Below are 14,457 nucleotides of genomic sequence, written 5' to 3' on the forward strand. Positions count from 1 at the left end.
AGGTGAGCGATAATCTCATAACGATGGCACCAATAAAATGAAATTGTCCCATTATTTTTAATACAAAAATAAATCATTGTCAAAATATAATTCTAAAGCTAATAAAAAAAATCTACAGAATATTATACAAACTTAATATCAGCTGTAGGTACATTTTAGTGAGAAATAATAAATGAGTAGATATTGGCACATAGTTACCCCGTCTGACGATTTGATCGTTGCAACGTCCTCTCAACCTCTGTGGTCAGTCTTAATTCTTAATATTGTTCCCGCGATGGCTGAGTCCCAGGTTCGTTTCCCGGGTCTGGCAAATTAATTCTCCTGTATTTTAATACAAAAACAAATTTCCGAACATAATGTTCACCAAAGACATTAGACCGTGCAATGTCTTTGATGTTCACCATGGGCAGCATATGCCTACATAGAGTGGAGGTTGAATTAACAGCTAATTATTGTTTTTACGAATTATATCATAATTAGCCACTTGCTCATCTACTCTGGATTCAAAAATACACATTAATTGATAAAGTCTATGAAAAAAATCACATCAATTTTGATTATTTTTGGACTCCACTTGGACTCCACCAATCTCATTGGATTTTAGACTGGCTTTGATTATTAATAATGCTGCAACACCTATTCATTTTTTATTAATTTTTAATTTTTACATTGTACAGTTGGTGACATTGCTAGCGCTGACGTTTACTTGTTTTGCTTTGGGTTGTTTTTATTTGAACGCGGAAGTCTTCTAATATTTATATCCCGCAGAAAAGAGGCGTCGTTTTCTATACATTTACAGAAAATGCTAAATTTTCCATAGTTGTATTATCTTGTAATGCATTTTATCCTCCAAAGTTTTTGAGTGTCGCGGAGCACTTGTCTTGTTATATGATGGCCTCCAGGGACAAAGGCAGTAGTAGTAATGAGGAACACATCGTGGAGGTTAGTAATGGGGATCTAGCAACCATACATTCTACTTTCGTGTTGAATACAATTCCAAGGAAAATAACACCTTGTCTTGCGCAACTTGTGTATCTTACATAGTTACTTATATTGATATACCTATTCATAGTCTGCAAATAGACATGGATAGAAGAAAATTTTAATTAATTGTCACCATTAAAACAAATCAATTCCCTGGCAAACTAGTTGTTTGGGGCGTATCTTCGCACTCTTTAATGGGTGTATTTGGTTATTGAATGTGTTAGCTTCTTGTAGTACTTACTCTGACATAAAACACTGGTTGGGGGGCATGATTGACATTTTAAATCATAATATTATCATCAAGCGAAATATTTCTTATTTCCTTCCTTTCTCCAGTCATCTCCCTCTAATTTATCTCTGGGTTTTACTGCTGTCCTGTCAGACCATTTTTTTTTTTAGAGTTTGGCCCTATTTCCCTTTTGTTTGATGTAATGTAATAAATATATGATTACTAAGTACTTATCCTGACACTACTTTGGTGATGTTTCGATGGATTTTATAGTGGTGAAGAATCCCTGTTAGTGTGAGGTAGGCTATGGGTTGGGACAGTTATACTTTGAACTTGAAGTTTAACTTTGTTTCATTGTCAGTATTTTACTGATAAACATTAAATAAAGATAACATGCACTTTTATTTGCCCAGCCGCGGGATCGATCCCAAGACCGACAATGAATGACATGTGTATGATGATTCAAATTCAATTTTATTTATTTACATATTATACTTAGTGAACTTTACAAATTCAAGATGTTCACAAAATGACTCGAGAAAACAAAGAAATAGTAAGTAGTATTAGAAAAACGCTACCCATAAAAATAGTATAAAGAGTAAATAGACACCTTATAATGTCAAAAACATCTTATGCATATTAAGGCATTTAATTGATCTACCTTGATTTAATATACACAAACTGATAACCAACACTGTAACATAATTTGACAAGTATTTCATGTAAGAACCACTAGTTAAAATAGTCGTTATTAAGTAGGATGCCCGTCGCACACTGTGTGAATCCAGTCGTTACAGGTTCAAGTCCCGTCAAAACTGTTGAATAAGATCATATTATGCAATAGTTCTTGGCACCTTGTCAAGGTGTGTTTATTACATTTTTATCATCTTTAGAGCTGTCCGATGTTTGACAATAGAATTTATTCAGTTTCATGTCAACAATTTGTTTTGAAAAAGATATATATTTTGTTCTTCATTTTTCATATAAGTATGTACGTATTATTTTGGGCTGATGGACCAGAAAATTTCCCTGGCCGATCTCAAGTCATCGATCCACCCCAGGGCAGTTACAGTGCGAAAATTACATAACTTGAAGTGTCATGGCCGCCATCGTTGCACTGCAATATATTATGAAAGGATTACAAGTATTAGGAGACTTTTTTCCCCTACTTTGGTTCAGAATGTGCTACCTACCTACAATGAAAGACAATACCAGACGACAATATTTTTCCAATCTGTCGGGATATTCTTAGTTATATGGTAATACTGAAATGTCAAAGAATATCTAGCTGTGATTGCAGCGACTCTATCATCAACCTTATTTATAGTCCCGACATATTATAATCCTCCTGCTACCATTTTTCAACACTTTTTGCATTATAAACACGTTTAAACACTTTACACGAACTTGCAGCATGCACAAATAATGAACGTCAAATGATTGCATGGCGAGAGGAACGGAGAGGGAAGGGATAGAGAGGATTGTAATTTTCGAAACGGCCATGCTTCACGTTATACTTTCTACAGTCTATCTTCTATGGTTTTTTTATTGTTTTGTCCTTACGATTGTAGACCCTGGCTGAAGTATTCCGATGCTTCATTTGCATGGAGAAGTTGGTGGACGCTCACCTGTGTCCACACTGCTCTAAGCTGTGCTGCTATCGGTGCGTGCGGCGGTGGCTGACGGAACAGAGGTCGCAGTGTCCACATTGCCGGGCGTCGTTGCATCTACATGAGCTAGTCAACTGCCGCTGGGTAGAGGAGGTTACCCAACAGATCGAGACCATGCAGCAGGGCGGCAACGCGTCCCACAGAGACTTTCACAGAGATAGGTCACTGTCCCACATCAAACGTTTTCCGCTCTTTAGAGTAGCTTATAATCTTAAATCAAGTACACTTTTATCTATTATCAAATCAATGGACAAGTGTTCTGATCTATATTAGATAGTGGATTTTATTTCACTGCTGCTACTGGAGATGCCCTACACATGAAAATTGTCCATTTCAAGCTTATAACCTCCTGACACCAGCTGGCATAAGCCTTATTCGAAAGACCAAAATTATTCTAGAATGTTAAAAACTATGAATCCATAAAACCTATGTATGCGAAATGAGCTAAATGCTAGTCTTCTATAATATGATATCTCATTTAAAAGAACACTATCAAGTGGTTGTATCATTATTTGTAGATAATACATTGTGAGATGTAATTTTCTCCATTAAATTATTACATTAAGTTGAATATGGTTGCATATAGCAGAATGTCTGCCTACAAAGCCAATCGTGTATTCAGTACCATGGTCAGATTCACACATAGTGTGTAGAATCACACATAGATTCACCCAAAGCAAGGACACAATGGACTGAGCGGATAGCTTATAACTAGTTATTGTAAAAGTCTATGCCATGATAAACTCTTCGTTTTGAAAGCGTATAAGACACCTATCTAGAGTCTAATAAATCCAATTATTTTGGTTATACTACAGATGCGGTAGTCACCATGAGAAATTGAGTGTGTACTGTTGGACATGTCGCTGCTGTATCTGTCATCAGTGCGCGTTGTGGGGCGGGACCCATTCGGGACACACCTTCAAGCCCTTGGAAGAAGTCTACGAGCAACACGTCACGCAGATTAAAGAGGAAGTGGCACAATTACGCCGTCGACTCATGGAACTTATCAGCCTCGTGCAAGATGTTGTGAGTTAATGAGTCTTTTTTTGTTCTTTGCCTTTATGATTTCTTTCCTGAATAGAATTTGGATCAGGTCTCGGTGTTTTATGTCGCCTGCTTCTCACTAACTATAAACTACGATTAAACTGATATTCCTCATCTGCTACCGAGTAATTTGCTGTCTACAACATTGTCTATCACATTGTGAATTATATAAAAGAGTAAAATAAAATAAGTGGCAAATAAGGTGTAAAATTAACTAATAAAATGATTTTTGTAAAATTATTGATATACTAGGTTTCCCCGAGTATATAAAATACCTCCTCCAGTCCCTTGTATACCTCAAGAGTACTTAAAACCGACTGCATTACCTCTTTGGATTACTATGCTTATTCGCAGTCTCAGGTACTCAATTGAACGATACTCACCTGTTTTATCAGTCAAATGATGACCGATCTCAACCACCGTCGTCTTCAAAGCAGACGGTCCCCAGGGGCCAAGGGTATTTTGTGGCTTTGTAAAGTACACTATTGTATTTGTAGTTTTAAAGTGCTTAAATTTAATTAATAAGTTTTTATAGGAAAGAAACGTGGAGTCGGTGAGGGCTGCAAAAGATGAACGCGTTCGTGAAATAAGGAATGCTGTTGAACTGATGATCGCCCGCCTTGACTCGGCTCTCAAATCCAAACTACTCACTCTGATGGGCCAAAAAAATGGACTTACCCAAGAGACTGAACAGCTAGAGCATCTATTGCAGGAAATTGAACATCAAGTGCATTCTTGCACGAGGTAATGATAAATATTATGTAGTACATTTGAGAGACTATATGCTAGTTTATTTTTAAGTATTATAATTGTGCAATTACGCATAGATCAAGTTTAGTGACACCTTTGTCAAGTTGAGATAATTGACTGTAAAATTTCGAGTCATGTTTGATCAAAACTGTCAATCCAGCATTAGATGTTTATTAATTAAATTAAATATTTTACTAGCTGTTGTCATTCAGAGTTTATTTCTTGTCATATGATCTGCAAATGCATAAGCTCGTCAGATTATTTATACTCCATGGTCATGGTCTCCCGGCGTATTCTCATCCCTACAGAATTGTTGATGTTATGCGTTTGACGCTTATGTATTGTCCATTTTTTCTATGTATCCCATCCAACGTAGTCTGTATCTATATATTTTTCACCAAATTCAGCTCATTGCAGGCACCTGATTATATCGGCACCGTCTCACACCATTTTCACAGATTGGCCTGACAAACTGATAATGAGTGGAGCACAGGGTCCATGTCTCAACCCTGTATAAGTATCACGGGAGTTTTGTGTAACCGCATTGTTGTTTTTCTGAATACAAATACGTTTTGATGCAATTTAGTAATTTATGTTATTATTTTCAGATCGGAATTGATTTCAAAAAGCGGAGAATTAACAAAAATGATTCACCAAATTAGAAAAAAACCGATGGGAAGCTTCGTGACTGCTCCGGTGCCCGCTGACTTTCACAGGTAGTCATAATATTCTTACTTAATTTTTTATGACGGTATGAGATTTCTCCATTATCCATTTAATATCTAATACCATTTTGTTACAGTGAAATAGTTCCCGGTTACGACAGCAGCACGTTTGCCCTGACAGGGTTCACGCAACTGAGGAACAAAGCGGATCCGGTGTATTCTGCACCTCTTCACGTGAGCGGTTCTTGCTGGCGACTTAAAGTTTATCCCGATGGCAACGGTGTCGTTCGGGGAAACTATCTCTCTGTGTTCTTGGAACTCAGCGCTGGCTTGCCGGAGACCTCAAAGTAAATACAAATAAAAATAATATACATATTCAGTTGTCGTTCTTTACATTGCTTTTGGTAAAAGTGGTTCTAAAAGTTCTGAAGTAGATAAAGAGGTAGCATTAATTGTTTAGCTCATTCCTTCGGTTTTTTTTAGATATGAATATCGCGTAGAAATGATACACCAAGGCTCCAGAGATTCGAGTAAAAATATAGTTAGAGAATTCGCATCGGACTTTGAAATGGGAGAATGCTGGGGCTATAACAGATTCTTCCGATTGGATCTGTTGGCAAGCGAAGGCTACTTCAACTCAGAAACCGATTCACTCATTCTTAGGTATGCAATAAATTTATTTGTTTTAATTTGTTTATGCCGAGAGGTAATGAATATTATAGTATATTGATTTATGAATTTTATCGTAGATTCCAAGTTCGGCCGCCGACGTTTTTCCAGAAGTGTCGAGATCAGCAATGGTACATTAATCAATTACTTGCGATACAGAGCCAGCGAATGGCTCAAATCAACAGTCTGAATGAGGTATTTGTTTTATGATCAAGACATAGAATATTGTAATGTTCATTTTTTTTTAAATTTTTTTTTTTTTTTATTTATTAAGGAAACAAACAGTTACATATTGATTACAAAAATTTAAAATATAATAATAAAAATTTTTGCAACCAGCAAAGTTTCCATAAATAATTCCATATGAATTAAAACCGACTATTCCACATAAATATGAATTTATTTTACAGCGTCTGGCATTAGAAATATCCCGCAATTCGATAGCTCACAATAGAGGAATCTCGAAAGTCTCTAAATGTTCACCTGCTGAATCAGCCGGTAATAAGTGTGTTCAAAACCAATCAGTGTTAAATCAATTCGAAAGTAACTCCATCCCCGATCACGATCTCGTAACGCAAGAGAATCCCGGGGTGTCCCATTGGTCGAGAATTTCTGCCCAAGTGATGATGCCGCCCGGTGATCAGGACTGTGCACCAAATGCAGGTCCCCCGGACACAGCTCAGTGTCAGTCTCTGGAGGAGTTGATCGGGCCGAACAGTAACTTACGGAATTGTTCGGCGTTCTCCATGCCTCTGGATGTTTCAAGTTTTAGTACGCCTCCCGAAACGTGTCTAAGTGCTCGTCTCACCAAAGACAGTGCTAACGGGAGAGTGGCCAGCGCTCCGGCTTCGTCGAGGTTGGTAAATTATCGACAATAATAATGTAGACTAGTATTTTTTTTAGTCCTGAAACATGTGAGTTTGTTCCAGTGGGCGAATGAGGCATGGAAATAATATGGTTTGAGTAACCCCTCACACCCTTTGAAACAATGTCACATACATCAGGACTAAAATATACAATTCTAACAGTGTTTCTCAAACTTATTTTCATTAAATTATTTGACTTACGCTTCGGGTATGTGCCATAGACTGCCAATTGATTAAAGAAAAAAGGCCAACCCTGGTCAACAGAAGAGATTTCATTGTTTATCACAATAACGCCAGATCTTATAACAAAAGTACAAAAGATGCTTCAAAAACTTAAGGCAAATTTAATGGGAAGTTTGGCACATGGCACAGACACTGAATCAATGTGGTAAAACATGTTGTTATGTAAATTTGTGTCTAACATAATGATTTATGATGAATCTAGTGATTTGTGTTTTATTATTTCGCAAGTGTTCCTTTTTCTGTATAGTGTACATAACTAAATACATATTTGCATTGTCAACAGATCAAACCAGGCAATTTCAGCGTGTTTCGATTTGATAAGCTCAAGAGCGGCCCCTCTGCCGGTTAGCCTTAATACCTTATTCAGTTCGTCTCATCAGGCCAATTTTGGTGTGAGAAATCACAAAAAGCAAGGGAAATCTCCAAAAGAGATACAACGTAAGTAAAGATTACACGTCAATTATTATATGGCATTGAGTTTGAAATAAATATCTTTCAGTTTTTATTATAAGTACTACATCGAATGCATTTTTATACGTTATGTTCATTGAGTGCTATCACATAATATTATATTGTATTTAATGCAAGATTTCACGGGAGACATGTGTTTGTTACATTCTTATGATAATCTTGTTATATATTTTTTGAATGCACTTCGTACAGGGGCAAGTGATCAAAACAAGTATTTCCGTAACGAAGATAAAAGACGCGGACACTTAAGCTGCTCGCTGTCGTCTCCTGAGCTCGCCAGCTGTACCCTTTATACGGCGCAGCATTTGAAGCATTTAGAGGACAGCCGGTATCATCCAGCTTTCACCAGCTCACCTGACTCTCAGCCCACCGACAGAGAGGATTCCGTGGAACCTGTCGACAAATCACACAACGCAGACACTCATTTGAGCCTGCCGGTTATATCATCCTCAAATAATGATACCGGAGTAAGTTGATTGACAGCTTTTTAGAAATTTAACCTCAACTCCATAGTGGATGCCTATATTAGTATATTAGATGGTAGCTGAAGATATGATTGAAAAAAGTCTTTGGTTAACTACAAATTGACATTAACTAAATGTGTCCACAATGTCCAACACTAATTAGCAAAAAATAGCATTACAAGTTAATATTAATATATCATATATGACTAATTGGTGTTTACGTGGTAGAACTCTATTATAATGGTTTTGAAACATCTTTGGAATGGTCTACTATAACTTTTATAGTCATCTGTTTCGAGGGTGGGTTTATAGCCCGAGACAACTGTCAACGTAAATGACTCAATTAAAGTATAATTATTAAAAATAACTTTCAAAATTCTTCCTATTTTACAATATTAAATTTCTTGGTACTCGCAATGGTCCACTTCCGTAGCCCATGGGTCGCAGTTTCGTATCCCGAGTGACAAATTCACATGTTGTATTTTGATGGATCCAGAGCATAGATCTAGAGGAAGTGACAGCTAACATCTGTTATGTAAACTCTTTCGGAAGGTGGCCACATCAATGTCGAATTGTAGCGCCGATAAAAAATACGTTTTATGTGTATGTTGAATTTTCCAATTTATCATTGTAGGATCTCAGCGTACTCGAGTCTTATGTTGACGACCTCCGTTCTATAAATGTTGGTGACAATATTTTTGAAGAGAATGATGTGGACGATGAAACAATGGCAGGTAACGATGACCACTGATTTTATAATTTACTCAGACTTTTAATAATAATAATTGAGAAGAAAATGAATAATAACTAATGAAATTTTGAAAACAAAAGTTGCACTGTTTCATTGAATAGTGAAAACAATGACATTGAAGAAAACCTTCTCTATCAGACAGAGCCTAAATATATGAAAGATCTTCGCATTGTGGAATCATTTCGGAAGCAAACTTAACTATTTTTACCCGCATCAAATATCGAAATCGTTTTAGATTTACAGTAAATTATTATTTTATGTAATATATATCCAATTCATAAAGTTGCTGAATCTATGTACATAGGAATAATATGACAGTACGTGGCCTATGATGAGTGAAAATGTGATGTAGGCTACCCTGAAATGATCAGATAATAGGTGGATTCTCAAAGAGCTTCTCAATATAGAATTGAAACCTATCAACATATTAGACAAGTTCACGAATTCATCAGAACATATTGTACATATAGATATTGCCAAATAACAATTGAAGCACGTAAATTATCAGTTATAAAAATTCAAAACATCAAAAGTGTTTCAATTTCAATACACCAACTTACTTACAAAATATCGAATTCTGATGGATTTAAATTCAAATTCCATCAAGTACCGTCGGTCGATAGTATTAATATTACAAAGTATCAATTTTACTTTGGCTACCAATTGAACCTTTGCACCCACAGTGGCTTAATTGGTAGAGCGGACGTCTCTGACACCAAGGTTCAATTCCGCGGCTGGCTTTAAAAAAAGTGCATGTTGTATCTCCAATGTGTGATTGATCCGGTGAAAGTTGGGGGAATGGTAACAACTACCCTCCTGTAACCTCCACTCTGTGGAGGGTCATATGGCCTTTTTTCATTTAGAATTTTTAACTGTTTTAATACTAAAATTTCATAATTTTGTTTTAGACGAATGAAACTAATTATTGTTTTTAGGTGAAAATGACATAGAATATGCAGAATTATCTTTGTTGCAAGCATCAGATCGTAGTAATCTGGGTGAAAATTGTGCATCGTCGTCTTATTCGAAAGCCCCCATGAAACAAGAGGACAGAGCGTGGAGCATAAAGCGGGCAAACTCAAGCGTCTCTTCGGGAAGCTTGGACCACTCGGATGACATGGGTCTCGCAAACGAAGTGTTGTTCTTGAGCGTCTTTAACAAGAACGGCTGGATCTGTCCGATCCAATTTCCTCCCAAAGGTAATACATTATACATAGTCAATTCTGTGAATACACATAATATTTGATGTCAGGCCTGTTTTAATTATAGTGCAATTTTGATGTATGGCTCAATTTTTTTCAATATACATACGGCTTAAAAAAATATAATTTAGATATCGGGATGATTTTTGTGCCAGTAAAAATATGTGTTTATAAGTATAATGCATAAAATAAACAATTTGAAATGGAAATAGTTGAAGGCTACGTTAAAAAGTAAATTTTGGACTTTTCTGAAATAATTAAAAAGTAATATTTATTTGACAGGCAAAAAAGAATGGCTTCAGCCAATTACTGCGACCAGTGTACTGGACGCCCTCCAAATGGATGCGGGGACGTCAAGTAATCCTCCAAAAACTAACATGAAAGCCACGAGTGTGCCTCTTGGAACCGATCATAACAAAAATTTCTCAAACAGCTTTGATCCGTCGAAAGGTTTGTAGTTTCAATTGTATTCTGTGCGATTAGAAATTCATATATAGATGGCACATACAAATTTTTATCCTTCTAATAATCGATCAATTAATTAATAATAGTCTTCCATTCAGACATACGTCATTTCATGATTCATACAATGATTGGCTATTGTTCATTCTCCATGTAGAGCTCAAGTCGTTAGAATGAGACGGATGTGGGCATGGTAGGGTAAGGAGCTCTCGAAGGGTTTGCCTTTAACTTAGATATCGGTCGATATGCCATACCACAGTTAATTTCATGATCACACACATATTTTCGTACACACATGTACAATGTAACTCGTTAATGAGTAATATTAATTACGTGAAGTAGTATGTAGTTTGTACTGATCGACAATCAATTCTTTCAGTGCAAGCATCCATGCGTAGCTACCGTCCAGTCAAGCGCAATGGAAAAGTTGTTCAAAAGTCAAAGATACCATCGGGCGGCGATCATGGGCTGGGTCAGGGACAAGGGCAAGGGCAGCTACCCCTGAGGTGCATCTATGGAAGTGGCAGCGGAAGCCGACCTCTCTCCTCACCAGGATTTGAGCTGTCATCGCGGGCTTACGTTTCCAATCGCCTCTCAGACTCTCCCATGTTTCTCAATTCAACCGTATCCTCCTTGAGTGACTCCGACCAAGTGAGCTCAGATTCCTTTATTACAGTAGCATATTTTCTCAGCATTTCAACTCCAGACAGCATACAAAAATATACAGGTTACCCCCCACATGTTGATCTCGGTGGTACGTTTACAACACAGTTGCGATAAGTGCAATTTCAAGTGGGGGATTTAAAAAACAATTTATAATACGAAAACACTATTAATAAACTAAATAACGAAATAAACACCATGCATAAAATAAATGTTAACTTTGGAATAATCTAGTTTACCCTGCTTGGCCTCTGTCTGCTATGTATCGGCTTACTTTTGTTTCACTTGCGCTCTTAAATCTATTATATGTGAGCGAGAACGATTCTACATCTGATTCCACTCATTATGAAAATTCCTGGCATGTGGCACACGTAATTTCTTAATGGGCTTCATGTCCGTGGCAGCAAAGAAGTATTGACCGAGGAGAGTGGAGTGAGCTAGGGGAGGCCTTCATCCAGCAGTGGATCGACCCCGGCTGATGATGATGATAATATCACTTGTGCTCATTTAATTTTGAGCACTTCAATGATGATTCGCTTTATTCTACTTTGAGAAGCAATTTGACAATTCATCTGTAACCTAATGATTTCAGGATAGCTGTGTCACATTATGCCATATAGAATTGAATCCCAGATTCGGCAATTTTATGAATTTAACATAACACCATTATAGTGAAGAAGGTTTTCTTCAACGTTTTTACCTATAACAATATTCATCAAGAATATTTTTTATATATGTCGAGATCTGGTTTTAATATTTCTGTACAAAAATTTATTACAGGATCCTACGTTTGATCAGCTAATGGATAGTTTACATCTTGATGATCTCGGCGGAGCCTCGTCATCCGTGCAGCCGACGGAACAGGAGTCTCCCGGCCCATCTCCGTTCCACTGGTGCCCTTCCACCTACAACCAAGCCGAAAAGGACGACTCCTCTCCCAAAATGGACTGAGTCACTTGATCCCAATCGCTTTTGTGCCATGTAGAAAATATAATATATAAATGTAACTAATGAATGTGATAACGTTTTGCTAATTTAAATCCATCGACAATTTTCATGGCTATTCGTAATAATTTATTACTATTATATGAAATCTTTTGATTTCATTAAAATTAACAAGAATCCTTTGTCAAAGTTGGCACCTACTTTCAATGTATCTTAACCCTTTACTGCATGATTTTTTTTTTTTGAAAAATTTTATTTTTTCTTGGTGTTAAAATGCCTTGTGAATGAAGGAAAAATAATAAAAAAAATATTTTTCGAAAATTTCATTAAATTTTGTATGCTACTGCGTGTTGTCGCAGTTTTACGACATTTGGAAATCTTACATTTTAGTATGACAAAATACAAAACCAAATGAAAACAATTATAAAAAACTAATGTACACACCTTATTTGATGCGTAAATATTTTTATTCAACCAATTTCGATCTTCTGTATATTTTTTTTTATTTATTTACAAATGCGGATTTTCGCGTACATACGAATTCGTCAACTGTCAAAGCAGAAATGCAGAGACTATAATGCAGAAATGCTTTATTTCTTGAAATGTCCAAACAAAATCGGTAAAGTAGGATGTTTATGGTAAAACAGTTTTCTAGGCATCGAAAAAGGATATTATTTGATAATTTACACAGATGGCATTGGCTATATCGAAATAGTTTGAAATGTCGCAAATTTGCGACACTATGCAGTAAAGGGTTAAATTGAATGTGTGGGGGTGTATTTTTTAAAAGTGATTTCAGAAATAGACTTGCGTTCCGCGATTTTCAACATGTTATTGCTTAAGTATGGTATGTATATATGCATAAGTATACAATAGTATGTATGCATTCAAAAGCAATGATAAGATCAAAAACACTAAACGTAGTGACAAATCAAATCTATTATTTTTGTAAAATACGCCAATAAATAATATTCATACATGTTAATCAATTATTATGATCTTTGGGAAATTGTTCATAATTTATTGTTTGTGTGTGAGATTGATTTATTTATTTAAATAAAGTAATACTAATTGTTATATTTGTCTAATTTTGATTAGTGGTTTTTGTAAAGGTTCCACTTTAAAACTTTTAAACACATGTGGGTTTTCAAATGGGTCACTTTTGACAGGTCTATAACATCCGGTATTAATTTTGATGTTGAGATACATTATAGGCAGGGTGAGTGAGAGAGAAATGATACAGGTAGCTAAAAGCTGATGAGACAAATTTATTTGAGTATTTTTTTTAAGCCGTAATCCGAAGGTTGCCGAACGTTTGTCTATAGGCTAAAATTGCTGGTGCCCCAACTAAATGTAGTTAAGTTGAAGTTACTTTATGTGTATTTGACCAGCTAATTAATTGTTCACTATTATTTGCCGCAGCAAAATAATGACTAAAGATCCCAATGGCAGCATTAATTGTTCAAGCATTTGCATTAAATTATGTAATTTTTCTTTCAAGAAATATTGTTTTAATTTTGTTATGTACCTTTGAAAAAATATTTTATTTATGACCCAAATAATTATAGTCCAGTCATATTGGAGTTAGGGGTATTTTGACCTAATATGACTGGACTATTATGTATATTATAGTCATTGATCCTCTTGCAATATTTTTGCTAATGTGTATAAAACACGGTTGACTGCTTATTTTCATCCATATAATTCAAAATTTCGAATTTATTAATCTTGCATTTTTATAGTCAACGTAGTATGTAAATATTTACCTATTTATTACTTGTACCCTGACTAATAATGGCAATTGGGTTGTGACCTCACAGTACAAGTGGATGGGAGGGCCAGCGATGGGCATGTCTGCTTGTGTATTGAATTGAACCAACACTTTGCCCATCTGATATCACGAATAAAGCGGATAATTGGTTGAACTACCCATACCTTTAAAAGCAGAAGCAAAATTAGAAAGATCAAGAAACTTGATGTGTTATTAATAATTAAATAAATGGAGTCGTATAGTACCTATATGTATATCATGGATCCGCTTTGATAAAATATTGTCAAACTAAATATTTTCATTTAACTTCTTATGAAAACCTATGACTGATTTTTTATGGTTTGTAATGTATGTGTATTCACAATAAAATGCATCATTTTCGTAGTAGTAAAGAAGCAATTTAAAAAAACATTGACCGACTTATCGGAATTTGAAACTGTCAAATTTAAGGTACTTAATTAACGTATTTAGAAACTCACTAACCTGTGACTTACCGGTCTTCGTTTCTCACTTCTGTCGAGTGGACATGGCGATTTTTGCAAATGCCTGACGCTGATTGGCTGTCTACACAGTCTGATGGACTTAATTGACATTTGGAATACACTTTA

General features: G+C 35.8%; 1 protein-coding gene across 2 annotated transcripts; it reads left to right on the forward strand.

Moving 5' to 3' along the window:
- Positions 1–673: 673 nt before the first annotated feature.
- On the forward strand, positions 674–13,576 carry LOC147064833 (uncharacterized). 2 transcript variants are annotated; one of them, XR_015071936.1, is made up of 17 exons: positions 674–942; positions 2,785–3,044; positions 3,699–3,909; positions 4,463–4,671; positions 5,286–5,393; positions 5,480–5,689; positions 5,826–6,005; positions 6,092–6,206; positions 6,422–6,867; positions 7,404–7,558; positions 7,784–8,058; positions 8,690–8,789; positions 9,742–10,005; positions 10,291–10,458; positions 10,850–11,121; positions 11,914–12,286; positions 12,832–13,576. XR_015071936.1 is itself a non-coding variant. In XM_085958146.1 (16 exons), exons 1-16 carry the CDS (start codon positions 889–891, stop codon positions 12,082–12,084), a joined length of 3,198 nt encoding a protein of 1,065 aa, XP_085814272.1. In that variant the 5' UTR covers positions 698–888; the 3' UTR covers positions 12,085–12,474. The 2 variants fall into 2 exon arrangements, 1 of the variants encoding a protein (XP_085814272.1); XM_085958146.1 differs by lacking the exon at positions 12,832–13,576 and having other exon boundaries at positions 698–942; positions 11,914–12,474.
- The last annotated feature ends 881 nt before the right edge of the window (positions 13,577–14,457 follow it).

This window comes from Rhyacophila brunnea, unplaced genomic scaffold (assembly GCF_057557595.1).
Source record: "Rhyacophila brunnea isolate RB1 unplaced genomic scaffold, BYU_Rbru_1.0 scaffold_7, whole genome shotgun sequence".
NCBI classification, from domain to species: Eukaryota; Metazoa; Arthropoda; class Insecta; order Trichoptera; family Rhyacophilidae; genus Rhyacophila; species Rhyacophila brunnea.

What these genes read in the sequence shown, in the direction of transcription:
- LOC147064833 (XM_085958146.1), top strand. Translation starts at nt 889, where the DNA reads ATGATGGCCTCCAGGGACAAAGGCAGTAGTAGTAATGAGGAACACATC. An exon ending in CAAGTGCATTCTTGCACGAG is followed by an intron (nt 4,672 to 5,285) that starts GTAATGATAAAT and finishes TATTATTTTCAG; the next exon opens with ATCGGAATTGATTTCAAAAA. An exon ending in AGCGCTCCGGCTTCGTCGAG is followed by an intron (nt 6,868 to 7,403) that starts GTTGGTAAATTA and finishes CATTGTCAACAG; the next exon opens with ATCAAACCAGGCAATTTCAG.